Genomic DNA, 24,946 nt, shown 5'->3' on the forward strand with positions numbered 1-24,946 from the left:
TGGCAAGTTTTGAAGGACGTATGTAAATTCATATTATATGTTTGGTTCCAGCTTTTATGGTGAGTGATTTTATGACAAGTTTTGAAGGACGTATGTAAACTCATATTATATATATGTTTGGTTCCAGTTAATGCACTTTCGCTATTGTGTTTATCATGGAACATTTTGGTTAGAATTTACCTCTAGGTTAACTCAACAAAAGCGAATATTGCGGTCATTTATTAAGAGGAGAGAAATTCTCAATTTGGAAAGGAAAATGAAGTGCATGCAGCCTCTTTTTTCTCTATGAAGCCATCCTGCTGCCACCTCTTTTTTTTTTTTTTGGCTTGCTTCCTCTCGTGCGCGAACCTCACGCTAATGTTTCATCTCCCACGCGGGACCATCTCTGTTTACCATGCAAAAGTTGCTTTAATTTGGTACTATCTCGGTGAAGCCAACAGTATCAATAAAAGCAACTGTATAAGCCTCTCCTGAGTGACGTAAAACCTCTCAATTCTCCAATGCCTGCTTCTTTCTCGTGCGTGTGCAGGGTTTTTGCTACGTATGCTCTTGCAAATTTTGCTGCCAAGCGGCATTTATCGTAAACAATATGCGGCGACACGAGCGTGAGCAGCGATCCCATGGGTCACGCTTCGCATGAGTGGCTGACGCAACTTTCGTCCTATGTTACCAACCAATTTGGTGTGCATCCAAACCTATGCTTCTTTTCCCTGCCTATAAATAACCCTTCCAATTCGTACCTCCCTCCTCACACTGAACTAGCCATACAACAATCAGATCTGCATTGCTATGGCAATTACTAATTCTGCTATGCTTGCGCTCTCTCTTTCCTTCCTCCTCCTGTGTCATGGCTCTCTGGCCCAACTCGGTCAAGGGCAAGAAACGAGCCCGTGGCAAGGGCAATCTAGGTTCAGAGGCCAACAGGAATGCCGGTTTGAGAGGCTAGACGCCGTCCAGCCCACACGCCGCTTGCAGTCTGAAGCTGGTGTCACAGAGTTCTTCGACCAGTTCAATGAGCAGTTCCAGTGTGCCGGCGTGTCTATACGACGACGCATCATTGAACCCAGCGGCCTTCTTATGCCTTCCTACTCCAATGCTCCTCGTCTTGTTTACATTGCCCAAGGCTTGCCACTCAGCTTATTAGTCTAACATATTTGCTTCCTTATGTTGAACGTAAAAATCTCAAATTATCTATGTTATGCTGCGTATACAGGAAGAGGCATAACAGCAACGATATTCCCGGGCTGCCCGGAGACGTTCCAGTCATTCCAGCAGCAGTACGAGTTGCAGAGGGAGGAAGGCGGGAGCCAGAGGCAGTTGTTCAAAGATGAGCACCAAAAAGTCCACCGCTTCCGTGAGGGAGATATCATTGCTTTACCTGCTGGAGTTGTCAACTGGTGCTATAACGACGGTGATACACCAGTGATTGCCGTCACTGTCTTCGACACGAGCAACAGTGCCAACCAACTCGACCCTCATCGTCGGGTGAGTAGGAAGATTCATCCAACTTTGCGTTACTGCATGCAATCGGATCTTAACTATTGTTCGGCAACTAATTGGTGAATCTTTCTATGATTTCAATTATAGGAATTCTTACTAGCTGGTAGCTATCAAAGTCGGAGAGGGCAGCAAGCATACGAAGGGCAATCACGCGAATGGCAATTTGAAGAGCACACAGGGGCCAACATTCTTAGTGGGTTCAGCCCTGACTGGCTGGCCGAGGCCTTCGGAGTCAATAGAGAGGTAGCAAGGAAGCTTCAGAGCCAGGACGACCGCAGAGGCGAAATTGTCCGAGTTCGGCATGGACTTCAGTTTCTAAGGCCCTCAGTAAGAGAGGAACAGCACGAGCAGTATTCCGAGGAGAGAGAGGAGAGAAGGAAGGGCGGTCAATGCAATGGACTGGAGGAGATGTATTGCGCGCTGAAGACCAGAGAAAACATTAACGACCCGACGCGTGCGGATGTCTACACTCCGCAAGGCGGACGAATCACCACCCTCAACAGCCAGAAGTTCCCCATTCTTAACCTAATCCAAATGAGCGCTGAGAGGGGTGTCCTCCATAGGGTAAGCGATTCTGAGTCAGTCCGTGCATGATACTAGGTATGACACTCTTCACAAAATTCACAAACTTACACTAGAAGTTATGCTGCTTGATTGCAGAATGCTTTCCATGCACCGCACTGGAACATCAACGCGCATAGCATCATGTACGTGACTGGAGGGCGGGGACGAGTGCAGATAGTGAACAACCAGGGCCGAACCGTTTTTGACGGCGAGCTCCATCGCGGACAAGTGCTGGTTATCCCGCAGAACTACGCAGTTCTGAAGCGGGCGCAGAGTGAAGGGTTCGAGTGGATCTCATTCAAGACCAACAACAACGCCATGGTCAACCAGATTGTAGGGAAGGCATCGGCTCTTCGGGGCATGCCGGTGGACGTGCTGATGAACGCCTACCGCATCTCGAGGGAAGAAGCCCTAAGGCTCAAGTTTAACAGAGGGGATCAGATGACCGTCTTTACTCCCAGGTCCCAGGAAAGGCCTTTTAATCTAGCCCTGCCATGAAGAATGAAGGAATTGTTCCCATCTTGCTTCTAGTGGGAGAGGCTACGGATGGTTTGGTTTTGTAACGGCTAGAGATCTAAATAAATAAATAAATCTAAATAAATCCTCTGCGGCAAGAGGCTTTGATGTTCGCCTCATCAATCACTATGTAATAATGATATCACATTTTATCTATGTTGCGGTGCAGGTTTTCAGCATACTTTAATGAATCATTGAGGGTTGATTAGGTTTTGATCATAACATGCCATGGAAAATCCTTCAGCGTCATGAATAGTATAATGTACTAATAAAATAAGCAGATAAATAAATCTAGGAAGAGAGAGTCATTTCAATTTACAAATTTAGAGGCTTAGCTAGATTAGATCCTCTGTTTCCTGGTTAAGATTATCCTACAATACACGAAAGGACGTTTGTTGTACTTATTACCACCTATAAACTATAATGAATGGCTAAATTCATTCATCAACGATGCTTAAGCATTAAATTCTTCTGCTTATTGCTTGCAAGGCACCCAGTACGTACTAAGAATGAGCCAAACTCGTATTTTTGCAGTGTGCTATCTCAGCATTATTCAACAAACATAACAAAAGATCAGATAAATGTGGCCACATAATATTTTTAACGTTTGCTCGAAAGCCAAATAGTTTAAAAGTAAATCATGTTAGGTATACAGAGGTGACAACATTTTAAGGCTTCAAAACACAAGCCTGTTCACCAATAAAGCACCACATTCTAAAATGTATCTATACAAAATAAGAAAATTCTATTCATTCAAATTTAATTTTACATCGGAAAGAAAATCGTCTAGATTCCAAAAATAAATCACTAGAATTGAGCTACAATGATGAATTCTACAAAAAATCAAGCAGTCGTCAGAAGACTAGAGTCTGAGACAAGCCTGACAGAGGGCAGCGGGCCATCAATTATCACAGATCTCTCCGAGCATAAACAACAACAGAGCCTTGAAGGTCTCGGTCAACTTTGAAATGAGCATGGAAAAATCTCTTTACCTGTCAAATGTCACAAGTATATTAAAAAATGACCAACTAGAATGGCTATAATAATCTCTCAAAATGATAATGTTTAATAAGGTTGGGCAACAAATTATGCACCAACCATATAAGCAGACAACAATCTGCAGTGCAAAATGAGCAACAAATAGGTAACAGAAAATAATTGACAGGAGATTTACCTGTTGAAAGGAATGACTAATTAGAAGCCCACGAAGATGGACTTCTTGAGAATCAAATAACACTAAGTGGCTGGGTAAAGAAACATTCCTAAACATGTGAGTCACAAAATCAGCTGGATCCAACATGAACTGGTCCGACTCATCCAGGATTGCCCTATCATCACTGTTGACATGAAGAAACCAAATCAGAGATGAATATTGAAAGCCCATAATACTTTGAACAAATAGCAAAGATTTCAGAGAATTCTCAACCTGGGTGTGCAGTCCAAAAAGCGCATCGGCAGGTTGCAATGTAAGGTGGAGTAATAAGGTGTAGAGTGGCAAGGCATGAGGAATAGAATACTCTTCACTCTTCCATAGTGGGCTTCTTCTGATAAATAAGACATGGCATCTTCAGTTCCTCTCTGGCTGGGGCAAATTCGCACATAAGTACAAAAGAAATGCAAAAGAAAACTCCACCCCAACTACAATAGCAACAGAAAAAAAGAAATGCTAAATTTATAGAGAAATGCTCAATTTATCCAAGAAATTAACAAGTTTACTTAGAGCTGTTCTGAGAGAACAGTAGTAAAAAAAAAAATTATTACGTAACCCTATTTTCTCACCTGATGAACTAAGGACATATATAGGGCCATTGGTATATTGGTTACAACGAGGAAAAGAACAGCAAGTTGCACCCTTGATTTATGTATTGTTCGATTATCTGGGCTTTTCTTCGTATCTGGCATATCAGGTTTTGACATTGCTGCTAAGCAGTATCCAGAGAACATCAGTGCTATAGGTAGCACTGGAAGAACAAACCTATCATACCCAAACATATTTTGTCTTATCATACATTAGCGGAAAAGATAAACTTAAAATGAAGAACATTACTACATGTTGATTTAACGTGATCAACGTCCATACCTGAATTCTTTGTGACCAAGAACACTATAAACTCCTAAAACCCAAGCAATCAGGCCTGAAAGCCTCCACTCTTTTGACTTTATAATGCCAATGACCGAAAATGGTAAGAAACTCCAAATCATGGAGGGAAATCCCTGGGTGAAATACCAATGAAATTGATGGGTTCCATAGTAATCCCCTCCGGAAGAAAGAAAATTGAATTTAAGGAAATTAAGAGGCACAATAATCCATGACCCATACATCCACCTATCCAATAAGCATGTAGCTGCAAGCACTAGAACCCTGTTAACACCAGAAAATTGCCAAGAATAAAATAAAATACAACAAAAACAGAATTGAAAGACATGACAAAAAGAATGTGCATATCTTAAAGGTAACACCGAAGAAAATGAGTCATCCATGAATTAGTTGATCATAGTCTGAATCAGAATGGAGTAATCCTATGTCAACACATGAATTCAATGATCAGAAATGAGATATAACCATGCATTCTGATTGGGACTACGATTAACTATGCTGTGGCCTGTGGGTTTGACCTACCCTACTGGGATTATGTCAAGGAAGAGAAATTGCAATTTTGACTGCATCCCAATGAGATCCAGCAACCCGACATATAGCCATGTTATAGCACTTGTAGGCCGAACAGCACAAGCCAATGCTGCAATAATTAAAGCCAACTTCCTTGAAGCAACTGGAACTTGCTTTGAGGAAGTAATTGATGAAAACCAATAGAACAGTCCTGTTATGGTCAGCACCGTTTCCAAGCTATTTGATAAAGTTCGAGTAATACAGAAGAACATGAACCAGTTCACAAACTGAGAAAAGAGCTGTATCAGAGGGTTAAGGTCATCTCCAAGACACTAGCAGTCAACTTCCAGTAAAACAAAATCAAGAATTCTTTAGTTGATCAAAATAAATAAAAAGAAAAGGATACCGCCCATCGTGCAACATGTTCATTGAAGACAAGTTTAGAAAGCTTGAACAGGTAGAGATCTCCCACCGATGCAAAAACGGCTTGCAGGAGCCGCGGAGCCTTCACCTTAGAAAAGTTCAAAATAGGTCTTAAACAAAGCTCCACAAAACAGGGAAGTAAAATTGCATCTAAAACATAGGATCCGGCTAATATCAAGGATTTATATCAGCACGATTGTAATGTTCTCCCAGCACGTTCAGTGAAAAGGAACATATATTGTAACGTTTTCTCACACACAAACACACGCAATCAAATAATAGAAAATTTATTTTTTTTGAAACAAATTACGGAAATTAATTTACCACGTAACTAGTGGAATGGTTGAAAGAGTAGTTACCATGAACAAAGGAGTATCCAAGCGAAGAAAAGCCATGATTTTATAAAGCAAAGCGAAAAGTAGAGGATGAAGGTAGCTTCGGATCCCCTGCTTCCACTCCCACGTAAGATGCCCATATCTATCCCCCAACAAAAACCACTAAAGAGCTTATTGACGAGTAGGAACCGATTAAGACGAGAATAGACGAAGCAGGAAACAGAGGTATACCCGAAGACGATGCGGTGGGCGACCTCGAGGGATTGCCAGTGCTCATCGGGGTTGAAGTAGGTCTGCACCAGCAGCGCATTGGCGAAGCGGAAGGTGAGCGAGATCACCCAAACCCTAATCTCCGAGCGGAACACGGCGCTCGAGATCCGCCAAGACAACGAGATCCTCCGATGTTCGTTTGCTACTTCTTCATCTTCTCCTCCTCCTCCTCCTCCTCCTCCTCCTCCTCGTCGATGGAGATCGGAGGGTGGTGGGATCGGATCCACGGCTCCTCCCGAGGGCGCAGGGTTGGATCGTCGTCGGAGGCTCATCTCCAAGGGTTTAGGGTTTCTCCGCCGTAGAGGTGCCCCCCTCCGTCGTCGCCTACGTGCGAGAGAGAGAGAGAGAGAGAGAGAGAGAGAGAGAGAGAGAGACAGAGTGGAGGAGGGAGTGGGGAAGGGGGGGGTTGAGCTATGAAGGAGGCTGAGACTTGGGAAGATTACGGCGACGACACTTTATGACGGCCGACATTTTAAGGCGGAGTTGTGTAGTCGGTAGCGATACCTCCCGCTTTGCCGGATTCTACGAGACTATTAAAATCGCGGAAAAAAAACTCTTTATTATTATTATTATTATTATTATTATTATTATTATTATTAATTCTACTGTTGTGGTTGACCAGGAGCAATGGACGGTGGACTTCGGGCCTCATTCGCACCCGACTGCGTTGATTCCACGCAGAGGCAGAGGCAGAGCCATCTTTCTCTTCCCTTTTTTCCTTTTGTTTTTGAATATTATATATAATAATAATAATAATAATAATAATAATAATAATAAGCGTAGAGCTATTATATTGTCAAAAGCATAAAAAATTTAGGCAAAATTACAGAAAATCTCCTGTAATAATCGTTTTTTTATTTTTCCTTATTGTAAAATAAAAAATGTGTATTTCACCCCCTACCGTCAGAGTTCCGTTAGGGTCCGTTATAAAATATTTTTTTATGCCGAAAATACCCCTCCGCTCTCTTCCTTGTTGCTTTCGCCTCCCTCCGGCTCGCCGCCTCGCCATCCTCCACTGCCTCGCCCTCGCCCATATCCCCTTCGCCCTCCTCCGCCGCCTTGCCTTCGCTCTCGTTGTCCCTGCCTACCTCTCCATCAACACCCACCTCGATTTCCTCCCTACTATCGTCGAAATCGAGGGGCGGCGAGGGTGCAGGAGGAGAAGGGGAGCAAAAAATCACGACCGATTGAGGTGGGAATCACAGCCGATCGAAGGGACGAATGAGAAAGATGAGGAAGAAGACGAAAATGACGACGGACAAAATGGTCATTTTTCACACCGTAACCCCTTGTGAATATTTTTCATTTTACAAGGGGCAAAGTGTAGATTTTTAAATGTCAGGAGAGAAAAATGAAAATACGGGTTATTACAGAGATTTTTCTATAATTTAGCCAAAAATTTAATATTTTTAATTTTTTGATCCTTAAATAAAAAATTGTACGATTAGGTTCATTTTAGAATTGAATAGTATTTCTAGAGTTGGCTGGTTCCTACATAATAATAATATTAATTTAAAAATTAAAAATAATTAAAAAGACTGATCTAAGAATAAAAAAATTGTATCAGAATCTCTATATTTGTTATAGTACAGTAGCTTTACTCTAATAATAATAATAATAATAATATTTTTAAATCTCACAAATAACCGAGAATATATTTTTATTAGGATTGGAAGCACGGCATCGTACAGAGGGACGAGCTAATCCAATTTTGGGGTCGGTAGCAGGACCAATCGACACCGTCGGATTTCCCTTCGGGCGGTTGGTGATGTATCAAACGTGGGACCCACTCCCAACATCAACCCACAGGCATCAGATTTTTAGCGAAATAATTTATCTTCGAGCACCAACGTGGCAACAATCTACTGGATTTGGATATGCGTTACGCTGTTCTATCTAATCTCGCGGATGCGTCTCGAGACGCGGCGCCCATCCCCTTAAATCTAATTAAATCCTTTTGTTTAGCCTATTTATTATTTCTCGCCGTTTGCTTCGCCACTTTGCTCTCTCTCTCTCTCTCTCTCTCTCTCTCTCTCTCTCTCTCTCTCTCTCCTTCTTCTTCCTCTTCTTCTTCTCGGGAAAAGATCGAAGCACGAAATCATGTCGTTCCGAATGGTGCGCGCTTAATCACTATCGCTTCTTCCCTTTTACGTAGATCATGTCTAATTACTAGGAGTTTAATGTCCTCTATATGGATTGTGATTTTGGTTTATCAAATATTTGTTGGATCTGCTCGATCTCTTCTTCGTTGAGAAGAGCTAACTCTCCACAGCGCCCGGTTGCGATTGTTATTTTCCAAATCGCTTGCCGATCGTGATAAATTAGGGCATATTTAATTGAATAATGATTCCTGCTACTTCATCTCTCTTCTGAATCCTTTGTTAGGGTTCATTTTGTTTCAACATTTAGTAAAATTTTATTCGACTTCTTAATTTGTCTAGTGCTACAGATTCTTTGGACCTTCGGATCTAGCTCGTATGTTATTCCCTGTTGCTTAATCTTGACTGATTTTGTCCTCTCTCTATTTTAAGCCTAGATGGAAATCCTACTTTAAGCAGGATTTTGATGAGGGCAGCTAGTGCCGATTATGCACTCTGCTTTGGAAGCTTTAAGGCTCCGTATCTGTTACCAGGATGCATGAGCATATCTCTTCTGTTTATTCATGGGCATGTGGTAATTGGTTGGCAGGGAGTATGAAACTACACATGCGACTGCATAGTACATACAGTTCTCGATTCATTTTTGTCGAATATGATAAATCACAACATAGATGACAGAATGTACACTTCTGAAAAATCATAATTTTTAAGATTTCACAATAGCCACAAATCAAGCTCCTAGGTTTCAATCACAATAAAATATGGCTCATGTTATTACCATCCTAGCTGTTCCACATCCGAACAGACCCTTGATGAAACCTTGCCTACATACCTCTCAAGGTATGTGCATTATGGAGACAAATATTTAGCTTTCTCTAACAGAGATTGAATGCAAAGCTTTTGACTGATATGCAGAAGAATGCATCTTCTGGCATGGGAGTAGCTGACCACAGCAGAGACACTTTTGTGGAGCTGCAGAGGAAGAAGCTGCACCGCTATGTAATATATAAGATTGATGAAAACAAAAAGGAGGTTGTTGTAGAGAAGACTGGGGCACCGGGTGAGACTTATGATGATCTCACTGCTTCGCTGCCTGAGGATGATTGCAGATATGCTGTATACGACCTTGATTTTGTGACTGAAGAGAACTGTCAGAAGAGCAAGATATTTTTCATTGCATGGTTAGTCTTTCATTCACTATTATATACTTCGCATGTACCAGTACTCTTATCTGATGAATCATATACATATTGAGATTCCATTGAACTAATGACTGCTTTTCTGCAAGCAACATATGGCTGCTTTAAGGGCTTGATAAGCCCATGCCCTTGCTAAAGAGCAATTATGTGCCTCAGGGGTAGTTATGGGTTTTTCTTTTTTATTTTGGCCAAAGTTGATTTTAAGCAACTTTTTTTTTTGTATCCACTTATTCGTAGTAACCGAATGCGAGATGATCTTATTCTAAAATATTGATACCATCAAGTGTAACTTGACTTGCAGCTAGCTAATTGAAAACGTCTTGTACTTAAATCAAACTAAGCCATGGAGAACTATTAGCTGCTATAAAATATGTTGGCACTAAAAGTTTTAATGAAATGCATTTACGTTCTTGTGCACTCAAGAATCAAGAATGATCTTCTTTCTTATTCACTCAAGAGTGGTCTTGTTAACATTTGAGGTTTTGCATAGTATGCAGTGTTCTTTAGTCACTTGACAAGGATGTGAACTGTCCAATGTCACCCATGTTCAATAAGGTGACCTCAGAAAAATTGCATGATATAAACCTAATAGCATGAGAAAATATTGATGCATTACAAAAAAGTGTAAGTGATACTATTAATCTGCTTGTCGACAAAATTTAGAATATTTAGACAATGTTACCTTATGTAATGCATAATTTTTTAAGCAATAGAAGGAAGACAGAGGGTAAAAGCTTTTTGTTGTGTTTTTGTGAGGCAAGAAATTCATACTTATGCATGAACAATAGTACTTACGGTAAGAGGTTATGGAGACAAAGGACCATGTGTTCTAATACTAGGTGTGACAATAATGAAAATGATGGTCATACATGCATGAGCAATCCATGAGATCTTTCCAAATCTATCGTTCTCTTTCCTTTTTCTTCTCCCATAATGTTGTTGGTCACTGCCTGCCAAAAATGCATGCCGATTGTGAGCAGTGTGCATGTATCGCAATTTAGTTGGTTGCAGTGTTGGTGTATAGTGAGGTGTTTCTGTTCCCAGAGCTTAATTGAATTTTTTAATGGAAACAGTAGTGTCTAATTATGTGACACCTATTTCACAACTCTGCTGCACTTTTCTCCTATTTGATAATTCCTCAAGGCATATGCTTCACCTTTAATCTTTTTTTCTTTCCTTTTTTTTTTTTTTCACTCTTTCATATAGCATGTACAGTTGAACACTGATTTTTGACTGGTGGACAGGTCTCCGTCAACCTCCCGCATCCGCGCCAAGATGCTATATGCCACATCAAAGAGTAGATTCCGCCATGAGCTCGATGGCGTTCATTATGAGATCCAGGCTACTGACCCCTCGGAGATGGACTTGGACATTCTCAGAGAGCGAGCGAATTAAGACTATAAGAAAATATGCATCATGTGCAATATCTACTTCTAGGTTGTCTAGTACTTTATGTCGTCATGAAAAATAGTTACTTGTTTAAGAAGATCATTAGTTTTATGGCATCTGACCTTGTTTTACTATAAATTAATTTTTCCTTTGAGTGGAGTGCTACTTTAGTTGTGATTTTGAGATGACTAATGTATGAAATACAGTGCAAATCAAGCATCTCCTTTTCTCCTCAGATTTGTTTTTCGTTTCTCCAAATTATTGATATTGATATTGATATTGTTTTGTCAGTATCCTGTTGCAAAAGGTCTGCTGACGAATTGGCTGATAATTTCATCGATGCAAGTACATGAAGTAAGATAAAACAGCAAAGTATGATGTTTTTGGTCTCCAAAATAATTGTAAACTCGAATGGTGACTCACTTTACCAGCAGAAAAAGCTGCTACTTATGGAAGGTTTCACATTGTTTTTGTTCATAACTGTATTCTTATTTCTCATCTATGGAAAAGATATATCAGCTTCACCCCTACTCCCTTTCTCAATAGTCAACAGGCATTTGATTAGTTCCATAACTTATTTATTGACTAAGAAGTTTCATGTAATTACTTCTGTTAATTCCTACAGAAACTAATAAAATTTTATTTTCAACAGGATTTAGATAATCCGGCATTCAGTATCCACATCCACCACAAATTAGAGGAGATATCTAGGAAACGAGATCAATTGAAATGGCCCCTGTTCTACTAATTACAAAGAAAGTTATATACCTTTACCACATACATATTTCCTAGCATCACGTCGGATTCCCTATCCAATTAGGGATCAGAACAGACGATTGGAAAACTGTTCCTAGATTGCAGACGCATCATTTGAATATAATGGCTTCTTAATCACCCACCAAGTAAAATAAACCGTGTCTTATCAGCTCAGCCAGTTACGTAATATTTCCCACAAGAAAAGGAGAAGTGCGATATGTGATTAGGTGAGAATCTCATCTTTGGAGGTACTTAAAACGCTAAAGACAATGCTGACCTATGAGTTTCGTCTTGGAATTTTGTATATAAATGCATCAATCAGTGCATACATAAGCAAATTGTTCGGTGTCGAGTCCCAGCATGCATTTTTCTCTATTTGCTTTTCTAAATTAATATATTTGTCAGTATTTACAACTTTCCCTCAACCTTAATAATACGAAATAAATGTTATGTTATAGAGACGTACCGACGTGTGCCATTTTGTCACGGTTATACTTAATGTATATATATGCAGTATTATATACAAGAAATTAAAGGATTAAATATGGCCAATAATGCACCAGTCGTGTTATTATATCACCGGAATTTGTATAAAATGAATAAAGATAGCTACTTATATGATGCAGGTTAATGAGGTGAGGTGTCTGAAATAGTTTTATAATAAACTAGCTGTTCCCTAGACCCATTGATGATGGCTCAAAGAGCTTTCGAACAAAATGACTATATTACAGAGTCACACTACCTTATAAAAAGTACAGAAATTATTCATATAATCTTATCCAAATATGATGTTTAAAAACCTACCTAATTTTGCCTCCATCCTATATGCCTAATTCATTTATCTTAATGAATGAAGCAGGTAGCTCACTATTTCGTTCTCAAAAAAAAAAAAAAAAAAACCTAATTTAATGCTATTAATCAAACCATTGTTTCTGATTTTTTTGGGGTTATTTTTCCTAAGAGAAGCCCAAAGGCTAATGTACAATCATTTAATCAACCAGGCCGCTACTGTTGTTTTTGCTCTCTAAAACATCTAAATTATGATTTGATATAATACAATGTATGAACTTTTATATTAGTACTGATGTTGTCTGTGCGTAGCTACCATTCTCAAAAAAACATTTTGCTTTTGCAATAAAAATATCCCGGAATCATGCTTCCTTTCTCAACTGGGTTTAAAAATCGATTCATGGTGATAGCGATGTATATGTGGTTTCATTCGTGGTTACGTTTGGGCTACGGTTGGTCCGATATTAATTATGGGTCAATTCGTCACAATTCGACATAATTAGGATCGGAGAGAGACATGGTGTGGGGATAAAAACTAACAGAAAAGCACGGTGGCGTGTGAGCGCTGGAGTGAGACTTGGAGAAGCTCGTACTGTTACATCAGCCAGCCTTTGAGCCTACAGGATGACATCCGCCGTCGCTGTCACACGTGGATATGGAAGCAGACGGCGGCTACGACGCCCGGGTCCCGAAACTGCATCGAAAAGGGCTGAGCCTCGTTAGAATCTTCCCTCGGAATTCGGAAACCAACACTCGCGGGTCAGGCGAGGGTGGGACTTGGTATCACCGGGCTAGCGGCGCTATTCGGCTGAGCCGAGAAAATTGCCAGCATCACTTGGGAAAGCGGGGCGGTTACGATGACAGACATCATTGCTTTGCAAGTTCAGGCGCGCTACAGCCGTCGGATCAGAAATCTGACGCAACGCTTAGAAGAAAGGTATAGAATATTTTTCTCTGCCTACCGATCCCTACAACCATCTCCCCTTATTCCTCTCTCTCTCTCTCTACAAAGATAGCAACAATACACGAGGGCATGCTGCCTCCTGGGCAGAGAGAGAGAGATATAATCTTAAATCAATAGCCTAGTCTAGCAAATTAAGAGAAGAGAAGAAAGAAGGGAGGTGCGTAGAAGAGATCGAGAGATCGGCAGGAGAGAGTTATTAGTATTGAGCAGGGCTTGAACCCGACTAGAAGTCGCGCGACGAGATCGGCGGGGGAGATTCGCGCACCCGTCTTTCCGCTGGCCTTCTCGCGCGAGACTGGCGAGGCCTTCGCGGTGAAGTCGATCGACAAATCGCTGCTGGGCGACCCGGGGGATCCGCGCGTTGCGCCCGAAGCGCGAGAGCGAGCTTCAACCTCTCGCGCTGAGGGGAAACCCGCAGTGGTGGGGATCCACGACGCAACGAGGAGGGGGCTCCGCCACCTGGTGCTCAACCTCTGCCAGGGGCCGACCTCTTCGAACCGCATCTCGGGGTGGCGCGCCGCCGCTCCCGGAGGCGAGGCGGCGCGTTCGGCAGCGCTGGCCGAGGCGACTGCGGCGTGCCACCGCCGCTGGGGTGTGCGCCGCGAGCGTGAAGCCGACAACGTGGCTGTTCGACGCGCGCGGGAGCTCGGCTCCGCGGAACTTTGGTCGGCGGAGAGTGGTTCGGGGACGGCGGGCGATGCGGGGGTGTGGGACGCCTACTACGTTGGCGCACCGAGGTGCTGGCCGCGGCACAGACGGGCGAGAAGGTGACGTGCTGGAGCGCCGGGGTGGTGTCTCACATGATGCATCGCCGGATCCACCCTTCTTCGGCGGCTCCGGCGAGATCTTCGCGGCGTTGATGCGCGGGAACTGCGGTCCCGACGCGCGCGTGTTCGGCGGTGTTTCGCCGCCGCCAAGGAATCTCACTACCGGAGGATGCTCTGCAGCGCGGAACGTCTCCCGAAGGTTTCGCGAGCAAGTCCTTAAGTAATTCTCCGAGCTCTTCCGACATCGAAATAAGCAGGTCGTCATTATTCATTATGGATAGATTAGATACTAATTTGTTGTTCTTGCATTGAATTCGTGTAGTGCATCCGTGCGATTCGAAGCTTGGTGGAGTACGGAAGCGAACATCAGTTGGAGCAAACAAAGCCTCTGGATCAAATCCTCTCCGAAGATACATAGCGACGGCGTGATTCGTTCGATTATTTTATATACGTTTTACATAGTACAGTTCGGCAAGTATGGATTTCACCGTCCGGGCCTCTTGGAAGAGGCGCTTGGTTTGAGTTAGTAAGTAGGCCGATCGAAGAAGGGCGATATGTGTTTACGCCTGACCATAGCGTGATGAGAGAATTTTGGGATCTCTCTCTCTCTCTTCAAAAAATAAAAAAACAAAACAAAAACAAAAAAAGAAAAAGAGAATATTTTGGGATCTTTCTTTGTCGCCGAAATTAGTTTTTATTATTTTTTTCTTTTAGTTTTCCCCGGAGAGCGTCTGTTACTGTGGAGTGAAATTTGTGCATGCTAAGTTCTTGATTTTCTCTTTTAGTCGACTTTGTAGTAATTTTGAACAGTACATCGGTTTAAAAGTTCTTTGGATGTTTTGGGTTATGGCCCTTACAAATAGCTTATTGAGAGAATTTGATTGGCTTTAGCGAACATAAAAATTAGATTATTAGATTGGGAAGCTTACTCCTGCAGTCTAAATAGATAGGCCGTCCTTGTTAGTGAAAGTTATAGAGGAATAAGTCTTGATTTTTTTATAGAGCATAATCTCTATGAAGTCAAATCTCAAAACTATCTCAGAATTTTTTTATCGAGTTGAGTCTCTTTTTTTGTTCAACTTTGATTTGTTTTCCAAAAATGGATACAACTAATTTTCATATAAGAGATCGATAACATATTATATAAAGATGAAATCTCAGAATTTTTAAAATTATAAAGCTGGACGAAGATGAATGGATTAGAGAACAATTTAAGATTTCCCCGTTTATTATCCGTAGCAATTAATTGAGGCGCCGCTAGGCCTGTCAAAGGCTGGGAGTACGCCCCAGCTAGTCCATTAAGTCCATAATAAGGCCAGAGTTTTTTGGACCTCCCTTTTGGGGGCCCACCCAGCTCAGCGAGCCGGGCCAATTTCACCCAACCCGCTAAAAACTCATAGTGGTATGGAAGGGTCTCAAATATTATAATGACGTAATTTTTGGAATTAGAAATTTTATAAAATTGTATAGCGTGAAGCTGTAAAATTTTACCGAGTTACAAAAATTTCTATTTTATTCAGATCTAAAGCATAGAATGTAAACTCTACAGAGTCTTTACCTGTACATTCAACCGTGGCCTTAACAAATACTAATAAATTTCTATTCCAGCATTGTGTAATGTGTATAAACTATAAAGATTCTTTTGTGCCACTCTCGCGCCCATGATGGACTTCGAAAAGCTGAGCAATATTTAACCTAACTAACAGCCACGATAGAGGTTTGGTTGAACTTACGAGAACAACACGATCAGCCCAATACGGCCCAAAATCACAGATCCGGGCCCGTTCCTATGCAGATAATAATAGCTATCACGAGACTACCTTGAATTTGTTCCAAATAAATGTACAGAGGACTCCAAACGCCCATCAATAGTTTGCAACAGTAGTAATTTATGCATATGGTATTCTTCACCTCGCAAAATAGGAAAACAGGTAAAGCAGAAGAAATGCCGGCGATCTGATCTGGCCTTAGGTATAATGTTTCAGACGAACACTGCCCACGGACTTCCATTTCGGAGAAAAGGAGAGGGAACTGTACCATCTATATCTTCTTAAGAAAGAAAATTGTGAAGATACGCTTGATTTCAACTCTGAATCCAACTAATTAAAGAAATTATAATAATATATTGGACACTTGGGTTGTAAAATATAGGAACACATGGACTTCATCTGAGAAGTAAGAACCTAGTGGCAATAATGCTACGAGGGCCGAGGCCACTCAGCGTAATAATGACAAGTAACAGATCTTAAAATAGCTCACTATTTTTGCTGCATTGGGAATGTTTCAAAGTTGCAAGGCTTTAAATGACAATTCAAAGCATGTACGTGCGGAACAGGGCCCATCCTTATGTACCGAATGGTTGATTCCTCATATGCGGACATGCCTCTTTGATTCCCTACAGATTACCGCTTCAGATCCCGTCCGTTGATCTCATCAGGCAGAGCACACTGCCTGATGGTGAGGTGCACCCTATATGCAGAAGAGATGATACTAGAATCTGGAAAGCGAGAAGTAACAGTAAGTGATGGGTCCTGTGATATTTTTTTTCTAGCAGTAATGTTCAAAATGTACTCAACCAAACAGCACTATGACATGCAGTAAGACCGAAGATTCCTTAATCCAACTTGTGACTGCAATTTTTGCTACTCATGCCTAGTCTGGAATCTGGATGCGCCTATTCACAAAATACATGCATGGACTAGATAGAGTTGACGAATACAAATCTACAACACTTAAATTAAGAAAGCTTAGGACTAGTTTTTCACCGTATTATGTGTAAAATCAATCTGAGTAAAAACAGTCCCTAAGTACAATTTTGAAATTGCTCTGTCCAGCGAGTGGAGACAGCTACGGTACGGCTGGAAAGGATGATGGGCTCTTTCGTCCCCATACTAATTCAGTGGATCAGATCTGATAGAGTTTGGTCATTCATTGTTTGGATGATGTATATGTAACTAGGGTCGCTACAATGTAGTAGAATTGCAGATGACGTGTCGTAACGAGCATCACTTGTAATACCCAAACCAGCCTAACAATCCATCCCAGGGTTGGCATGGGCTCAATCTGTGTGCCGTAATTCCACACCCCCTTCGTTTCTCTCTCCACCACTAACGGGCACATGGGAGATTTGAGTATTTCCTAAAAGGGAATTCAATTCCATCGTGAAAAAGTATTATCTAGAACAGATATTTTATATGAGTTTATAACAATTTAATTCCATTGAGACTTGCAAAGTTATAAAGAATCTAATCAAGAATAGTATAACATTCATGTCAATACGATGCTAAACTGTCTGGAGGTTCTATATTCCCAGAACCGCTTCTAACTCTATACTATTAAATCTGCAGACACCAAGGGCAATGAGTCCAGAGAAAGCACCGGAAAAATTTGAAGCCCCGGCATAGAGGCGGTGCCCTAGGCAACTTATCTGGTACAGTGGATTGGCTTAGCTTAACAGACATGTAAGTCATCCTTGAGAATGACCAATTTTAAATAATTAACCTCAAGCCTAAAGAATCTACACATGGCCATGGATGGCTCTTCAACTTAAGGCCCTGCCAGTTTCCTTTTATGGTCTACCTAATCTTTCATTTTGGAAAGGCAAACTGCTGCCTAGCTAACCAATTAGCATCGCATAGAGCATTTATGATACTGCATGTGAGAAGAGTTATTCTGCTAGTCTCTATATTTCTGTGCATAACTGTTATACACTGAATGATTCCGCTGAGGAAACAAACAATAGTTATTCTATTCTATCCACAGTATCACATGCACTACACCGAATGTATAAAAAACCATAATCCTCGTTATGCAGGCCTGCATTTCACTGAGCTGCTGATAACTGTCTAAAGTCCTGCAGGAGATGACAGAAGAGCTAGCAGAACTGTTATTCCTGTAAGATAATTCAAGGCAGCCTTTTCTTCTAAATTCCTTCCGAAACTAATTTTGGTTGCAGCAAAAGCAGAAACTTTTAATTAGAGCATTTAGAATCAGCAGATAAAAATTCAGTTCAACTATACACCACGAGAGACCGACTATACCTAGTGTAGTTGGCTAAGAGCTCGATGGTTAGTACCGGAGGTCCCAAGTTTAAAGCATAATTGTGTTATATTTCTAGCTGAGTTTATTTCTAAAACATGAACGAAGCGGATAGCTTGCTACCTTTCTCTCTCTTGCCCAGAAGAAAAGAAAAAAAAAAGAAAAAAAAAAGAAAAGAAAAAAAACTCTACGCCATGAGAGAAACTTCAAAACTTCTTTTGGCAAAATATATAGTTACCCATTTTCAATATTAGAAAGATTTTTTTAGAAGCCAAGTCAAATTGACACTTACCTATCCAAAGTGGGGACATCGGGATCTGCTACATAGGAGACCTTGAATGTAGTTAACAGCTTAAACAGGCCGGAGCGAACCGGAACAAAAACGTAATCCAACAAGAACCAAGTAACCATGAACCCTTCAAACTAAAAAAAAAGAAAAGGTCAGTGATTGGGGACTTTATTTTCTAGGAATTTATTTGGACACATGATTTAGCTCAGTTAACAATTTCATTTGAAAAGAACCTATTTCCTATTTTGATAGGGTTTTGAAAAGTTAAATGTAGGAGTTAAATAGCATATTAGAATGAAAATGTTGATTACAGGCAGACATTATAAACATTGAAGAGTTGCTGCTGGATTAAAACATGATGTTTGCCGTACACCGTACGTGTGTGGCCATTAATCTTGAGAAGTTCACATTGGAAGATACAGAGCTTAACTCTCTGAGAGGGCATAGAGATGGATAAGCCTACAACGGACCACATAGAGAGTGGAATGTGGATCAATTGATTTGAAGACGACGTTGGGAGGTGGGTTACTGGTTCTCAGAAGGAATAGCGTTCAAACATTGAACACGACACCTGATAAAGAAATGGCTCCCATACCTAATTAATTTGACAGCTGTGGTCTTGTAGACTTGTACATAGTTCACTCCAAGAATACGCCAAACATTAGAAGGGCGTAAATGTAGGAGAACAGGGAAGTGGGCGTCTAAAGATTTTTTTTGATCCAATATAGTAATGTGAAAATGCACCCACAAATCATACGCGTTCTTTCAACTCCAAGTCTATTGTCCATTTGGAGACTCGTGATTCCGTACATAATAGGCTCTTTGTAGGGCTATAACCAAGGTTATAGTTCGTTCTTCCAGAAAAGCCTGGTGGAGTGAGTGCTTCTCCCAAATCCCAACAAAGCCTTATTTATGGTCTGAACAAGTGATCCTGCTTTCACTAGAAGTCTGGAAGCTCTGAAACTCTAGACTTCTTACCTCACAACAACTTACTTCTACTTTGCCAATTTGTTATTTAAGTCTAACGAGGAAGCACCAATAATTTTTTTCATTAAATCTCCCCAACAGCTCCTATTTTGGGCAGAAGAAAAAAAACCTTCATCATACGTCTGCTTTTCAAATGCACAAGCTTATTTTACTGCAGCTTTACACCACTGCAAAACCTCTAATATGTGATATTTTGTGCAAAATGTTAAACATGTATCTGGAATATCGTATTGTATTTCAGTAAATCTGGGATGATATAATGGAACAGGGTGAAGTAAAAGTTTCCCTGGAAGAAGGGTTTCATTGGGTCAGAAGAAACAAGGGTATCTTTGAGGTATCATTTCATACCTTATCTGTGGAGTGCTGAGTATGATCAAAGCAGTGAGATTTTCAAGGAGCCTCCACAGAGGCACAGAGGATACGAGAACCTTACAGTTTTCGTACAGTTTTATTCAGCAAGTTGCAGATTGCAACTGCCTCCCTGATCCATTGAATGCACTAGGCCTGCCTTGGATATACACACATAAAAACTACCTGCCCTCCATACCTCCATAAGCCAAGAGAACTTTACAGCTTTCAATCCACGTAAACATTTACTCCCTATCATTTCTCTATCTCTCTCTCTTTCTCTCTCTCTGCAATCTTCTCATTAATGATACCAGACCCCACTCCTTACCATATATACTCGCAATCAGCCTTCGTACGGTATCACTTCCACCTACAATATCTATCTGCCTGAGTTGAGGGTTGCGAAAACAAATGAACATGCTGAAGAGGAAGTTCCTAGGGACATTTCTTACAAAGTGGAGGATGCCAAGTATTGAGATGCTAACATGTGCAACATACAGCTGCAATGGGTGGGCTCTCATCGGTCGAAGCCAAGAAGAAGAAAGCATCCCCAAAGACGTTCCTAAAGGCCACATGGTAGTCTACGTAGGCAATGAGCACAAGAGGTTTGTCATTCGAGTCACGTACCTCCACCACCCCTTGTTTCAGGCATTGCTTGATAGAGCTGAGGAAGAGTATGATTTTAGCCCAGATTCTAAGCTCTGCATACCATGCGAGGAAGATCTCTTCCTCAGCATTCTTCACTGCGTTAGTTTGCAGAAGGAACCTAGAATGTGGTTATGCCTTTGAGGGTCTTTCATTTTTCCCTGGGCCTTCCATGCGGAATAATTAGGTGCTATTTAACTTAACTGAGTATACTAGTCATCCACATTGTACACTATGTAGCATGTAATATAACTCTCTCTTGCCTCATAAGCAGTCTATTACTTGTCATTTTGCCATTGCACATAAAGTTTCACAATGATTTTCACAAATATTCCCCAATAAATTACGAAACAGATACAGAAGCTGGTGTAATATATACGCATTTTCTTGTCAGTGACTAAACTTAGACGTTATGAATAAAGAGTGAAAGAATACGATATACATTTTAGTTGGATGAGCTAGCAACCTAGCATCAGATGGTGCTTATGGCTTCAAGGACACACTAAACTTCAATCTTCAACAGCATTCTCATATTCAAGAATCCTGTTTTATCTTAGTATAGGAAGTTTTCAGGGTCTATTTTATTCAAATTATATGTGTATCTTCAATCCTTCATTCCAAATGGAACTGTCCAGCAAGGAGCAAAGCATTACACAATTAGATCAATGATCTGCTCTATTCTAAGCATATCTTGCTAACCATCCAAATGGTCATTAAAAAATCTTCTTAATTTTATTCATAAATCTACAGATAATTTTGGCCCAAAGAACAAATGGAGGGTGATACACATGCAGCAAATTTTGCAATTCAGAAAACAAGTAAAACAAACTTGGCGAACTATTCAAAGAACAGGCTTGGTCAAACTCGATGTGTTTTGCTCATTGCAAAGAGAAAGAAAGAAAGAAAGAAACTGCTCTCTTATCAGGACGAGTAAAAAACTTGTCATTTCAAACAACGTGATGGTTTTTCTATGATATCCCACCTGTGAGACCCCAGATAATCTTATATATAAGATATAATAGGACTAGAACTCTTAACCCGGCTTAAACATTTTGGGCGGTGGCTAGACCCAAGAGGTTAAGAGAGTTAAGCGTGCTAGAACGGGAGTAGTCCTAAGATGGGTGACCCCTTGGGAAGTTGGGGTGTTACAGTTAGTATCAGAGCCAATTACCAGCCAGAAGCGTGAGATGAGTTTCGGCTGAGCCAGGGTCGGAATGACAAGGTTAGCGAGACGAGTCTCACATCGCCTGATAGTTGTGAGTCTGAGCCTGACGAGGACATCAGAGCTTAAAAGGGGGGAGATTGTGAGACCCTAGATAGTCCTATATATAAGATATAATACGGCTAGAACTCTTAACCCGGCTTAAGTATTTTGGGCGGTGACTAGGCCCAAGAGGTTAAAAGAGTTAAGCGTGCTAAGACGGGAGTAGGCGTGCTAAGACGGGAGTAGTCCTAGGATGGGTGACCCCCTACGAAGTTGGGGTGTCACACCACCAAACACATTGCACATCTTACGAATCCCAGAGACTACCCAAGAGACTATCAACGCATTAATGATACTTATTAACATGTAAATCTCTATATCTGTTGGCAGAGCCGGGCAGCAGCAGATGAGAAATTAGGTTATGCAACTTACACTATAAAGATATCTTTTTTTGGCGTCATGCTATGTAAATGATGGCTAAACCCTACTAGAGTTTCTAGAGATCAAAGAGTGTTACCAAGTATAACATACTTATCCTAAAGTTATACTGAAGCTGCAGCTTGTAAGTATCCTATTCAGCTACCAGCAATTAAACTCCAAAAAAACAAACAGAAAAGAAGGATCATTAAATTCGCTAACTTAATAAAAGAGTGGTGATATAAACATACACCAAAATGTTCACCAAAATGTGGATAATACGGGTCAATCTCCAAGGTGTGTTTTGTTATCTCTAAACAACCATGACTGCAGGTACCTTAAAAGGCTGAATAGGCTGTTGTTTATGTATGGATGAGGTCGAGACTGTCGATCACCTCTTTGTGGGCTGTGTAGTTACAAGAGCCTTGTTGGCGGGCCAATTTTTTGATAAAGTTTCCCTATTTAATTGCTCCTCAGTGGGAAGGCTTTGGGAGTTGAGTAAACTCAAAGGAGGAACCTTACGGGGAACGAAGTTAATGACCATTGCCTCCTCACGGTGGGTTATCTGGTTGGAGCATAACAAGCAAATTTCCGAAAATAAGAAACACACCTCTGGGCGACTGTTGGCGGAGTCGTGCAAATTCAGATACTTGTGGAACCTTTATTGTGTCTAGTACCTTCTTTTTTAAAAAAAAGGGGCCTAGTTATCTCATACTGTATCTCAAGTTCATAATCCTAATGAATGAAATAGTAGCATGTTACCTTTCCCTCAAAAAAAAGAGGCTGATAGGAATATATTATTCACAAGACAAAACATGGATAGGATGCCATGAGCAGTGCTACTATTCAAACTGATAAGCTATAAGAATGACTGAATTTGCACTATCAGTTAAGACCTATCTTGTGCCATTTCCTATCAGATAAATCTTCTAGATGACATGGTATCAAAGACCAAGCCTCAAGCACCCTCAACTGCGAGGTCATGAGCTTAATCCCCGCCATAAACATCTAATGGGTTACAGTCAAGAGAACATCTAATGGGTCAAATCCCCATCTCTCACCTTACCTCTCAATGGCACAAGTCTCTACATCCATCATGCACGCGAGTGGTTTGTCAGGATTAATCCTGAATCATTTCACGTTATAGATCATCGCAATTATTGGGCCTTCATCAATTATCTGATAGCAGGCCTGCCGGCATGAAAGGCCTCCATCAGGCCTAAATTCCAAGTTGTTTAAACCAAACAGGCTTTGCTCCATGGTCTTACTTATTGCATATAACAAATCCAAGAGTTAGATAACAATATGTTTGTAAAAAAAACATCATGATCACACGACGTGCGTGACTTAGCCCTATGGTCCATTGAACAAAAAACGTTATTATTGACCACATGAACTGGATAGCAAATCTTGGCCCAAATTAGACACGGCAACTGCTAAAACCAGGTAGAGGCGAAGTCTTAATTACCTGATTGAAGAACAAACTGTATGAACGGATATATCAACACTGATAGCAAAATAACAGCAACTCGTGCTCATTGCCTAAGATGCAGATGCAGAAACCTACAAAAAAGAGGATATAAATGTTAAAATGTACAAATGTCTATGTGCTATTCCTAATGCATAGCTATTGAGAAGACAACATTTTCTAGGTACATAGATCCAGCTAGACGTTCTCTGCTGGACAAGGCAGCAGAAAACTGATAAGATTATTTGTCGAAATATTGTTAGTGATGAAAGGGTCTGGAATAAGGTAGAACACCCACATTGCTATTCGTGGGCGAATTCGAACACGAATGACAGAAGATACATCAGCAACAGATGCAAATAATACCTACACTACACAGTGGACATAGAGATGGAATCATGGAGGAGGCATCTTAACACTGCAGTATAGTAAGATTAAGAACAAGTAATCGACTTCTCGGATGCTACACACACCTGGAAACAGCGGATTTGTTTTCGCAAGAACGAGCGGGGGAGAGAGGAGAGATTGCGATTGAGAGAGTAGGCAAAGAAGAGGACCGAGTGGAGCGTAGAAGAGAAATTGGTGAAGGGAAACAATTAGTCGAAATCTGAAATTAGAACGAGGAAAACCGGCGCGTTTTCCTGCAGAAACTACTAGTAAGTAGGATAAAGCAAAACACAGAAAAAAAAAAAAAAGAAAAAAGAAAAAACGAAAAACGTGCGGCATCCGCGTATAACCTTAAAGAAGTCGGTGGCGACACAATTAGACTGCCGAATTCGGCTATTGAATCGGGGATATTCAAAATAATTTTATGACAAAATCGAAACTTGCTTGATTGAATCAAGCTCAGTTCTATAGGCTTAAAGATATGGACAGCATATATATGAATTTTTTTTGTTCCGTTATTTGACTGATAATGAAGCAACGTAATTTTTCTAGCACAAAATCAGCATAATAATTGACCTAGTAAGCTCGGGTTAAAGAATACCCTTCTCAGTATAAATAGACCAACCTTACCAAATCACCAATAGTTTGATGGTAAGATGTCTGGTAGCCAATTACGAAATTGCGGGTTGGCTCAAGCCTCTATCTTCGAGCTTTATTTTATACGTTTTCAGAAAGCGATTTTTGAGTTTTGAGGCATATGTAGGAGTGTAATGCGTGTCGTGTTGACTTTTCAAAATTAAACAGGACTACATAGTGTCTCGGCAGGGCACAGAATGGTTCTGTGCTACACGATTTCGAATTCATGACCTACCATATGGGGCAACTTTTGTTTTTCTCCCAAATCACAAGCACAGGCCAATCCCCGCCTTAGATAAACTTCTGTTGAACCAAGTGCAATTCTATTTTCCTATATATATATATTTT

General features: G+C 40.9%; 4 protein-coding genes across 8 annotated transcripts; 3 read left to right on the plus strand and 1 right to left on the minus strand.

Moving 5' to 3' along the window:
* Nucleotides 1-715: 715 nt before the first annotated feature.
* Nucleotides 716-2,776, plus strand: LOC109705605 (glutelin type-A 1-like). Of its 2 annotated transcripts, XM_020226349.1 has the most exons (5): nucleotides 716-1,123; nucleotides 1,214-1,485; nucleotides 1,588-1,606; nucleotides 1,643-2,064; nucleotides 2,161-2,776. In XM_020226349.1, the coding sequence occupies exons 1-5, from the start codon at nucleotides 790-792 to the stop codon at nucleotides 2,560-2,562; spliced, it is 1,449 nt and encodes a 482-aa protein (XP_020081938.1). In that variant the 5' UTR covers nucleotides 716-789; the 3' UTR covers nucleotides 2,563-2,776. The 2 variants fall into 2 exon arrangements, with proteins under 2 accessions (XP_020081938.1, XP_020081937.1); XM_020226348.1 differs by having other exon boundaries at nucleotides 1,588-2,064.
* A 377-nt stretch (nucleotides 2,777-3,153) lies between these two features.
* On the minus strand, nucleotides 3,154-24,229 carry LOC109705620 (GPI mannosyltransferase 3-like). Of its 4 annotated transcripts, none has more exons than XM_020226366.1 (9): nucleotides 24,049-24,228; nucleotides 23,576-23,670; nucleotides 5,595-5,699; nucleotides 5,201-5,487; nucleotides 4,661-4,942; nucleotides 4,360-4,555; nucleotides 4,007-4,158; nucleotides 3,755-3,917; nucleotides 3,154-3,572 (listed from the first exon to the last, which is right to left on the minus strand). In XM_020226366.1, the coding sequence occupies exons 4-9, from the start codon at nucleotides 5,458-5,460 to the stop codon at nucleotides 3,489-3,491; spliced, it is 1,137 nt and encodes a 378-aa protein (XP_020081955.1). In that variant the 5' UTR covers nucleotides 5,461-5,487; nucleotides 5,595-5,699; nucleotides 23,576-23,670; nucleotides 24,049-24,228; the 3' UTR covers nucleotides 3,154-3,488. The 4 variants fall into 4 exon arrangements, with proteins under 4 accessions (XP_020081955.1, XP_020081954.1, XP_020081957.1 ...); XM_020226365.1 differs by lacking the exons at nucleotides 23,576-23,670; nucleotides 24,049-24,228 and adding exons at nucleotides 5,971-6,088; nucleotides 6,178-6,733; XM_020226368.1 differs by having other exon boundaries at nucleotides 5,201-5,699; nucleotides 24,049-24,229.
* LOC109705621 (actin-depolymerizing factor-like) lies at nucleotides 8,207-11,138 on the plus strand. Its single transcript, XM_020226369.1, has 3 exons — nucleotides 8,207-8,331; nucleotides 9,231-9,496; nucleotides 10,759-11,138. The coding sequence occupies exons 1-3, from the start codon at nucleotides 8,317-8,319 to the stop codon at nucleotides 10,907-10,909; spliced, it is 432 nt and encodes a 143-aa protein (XP_020081958.1). The 5' UTR covers nucleotides 8,207-8,316; the 3' UTR covers nucleotides 10,910-11,138.
* On the plus strand, nucleotides 19,933-20,782 carry LOC109705622 (auxin-induced protein 15A-like). The gene has a single exon (XM_020226370.1). It carries the CDS (start codon nucleotides 20,253-20,255, stop codon nucleotides 20,628-20,630), a length of 378 nt encoding a protein of 125 aa, XP_020081959.1. The 5' UTR covers nucleotides 19,933-20,252; the 3' UTR covers nucleotides 20,631-20,782.
* Nucleotides 24,230-24,946: the final 717 nt, after the last annotated feature.

This window comes from Ananas comosus, unplaced genomic scaffold (assembly GCF_001540865.1).
Source record: "Ananas comosus cultivar F153 unplaced genomic scaffold, ASM154086v1, whole genome shotgun sequence".
Classification (NCBI taxonomy): Eukaryota; Viridiplantae; Streptophyta; class Magnoliopsida; order Poales; family Bromeliaceae; genus Ananas; species Ananas comosus.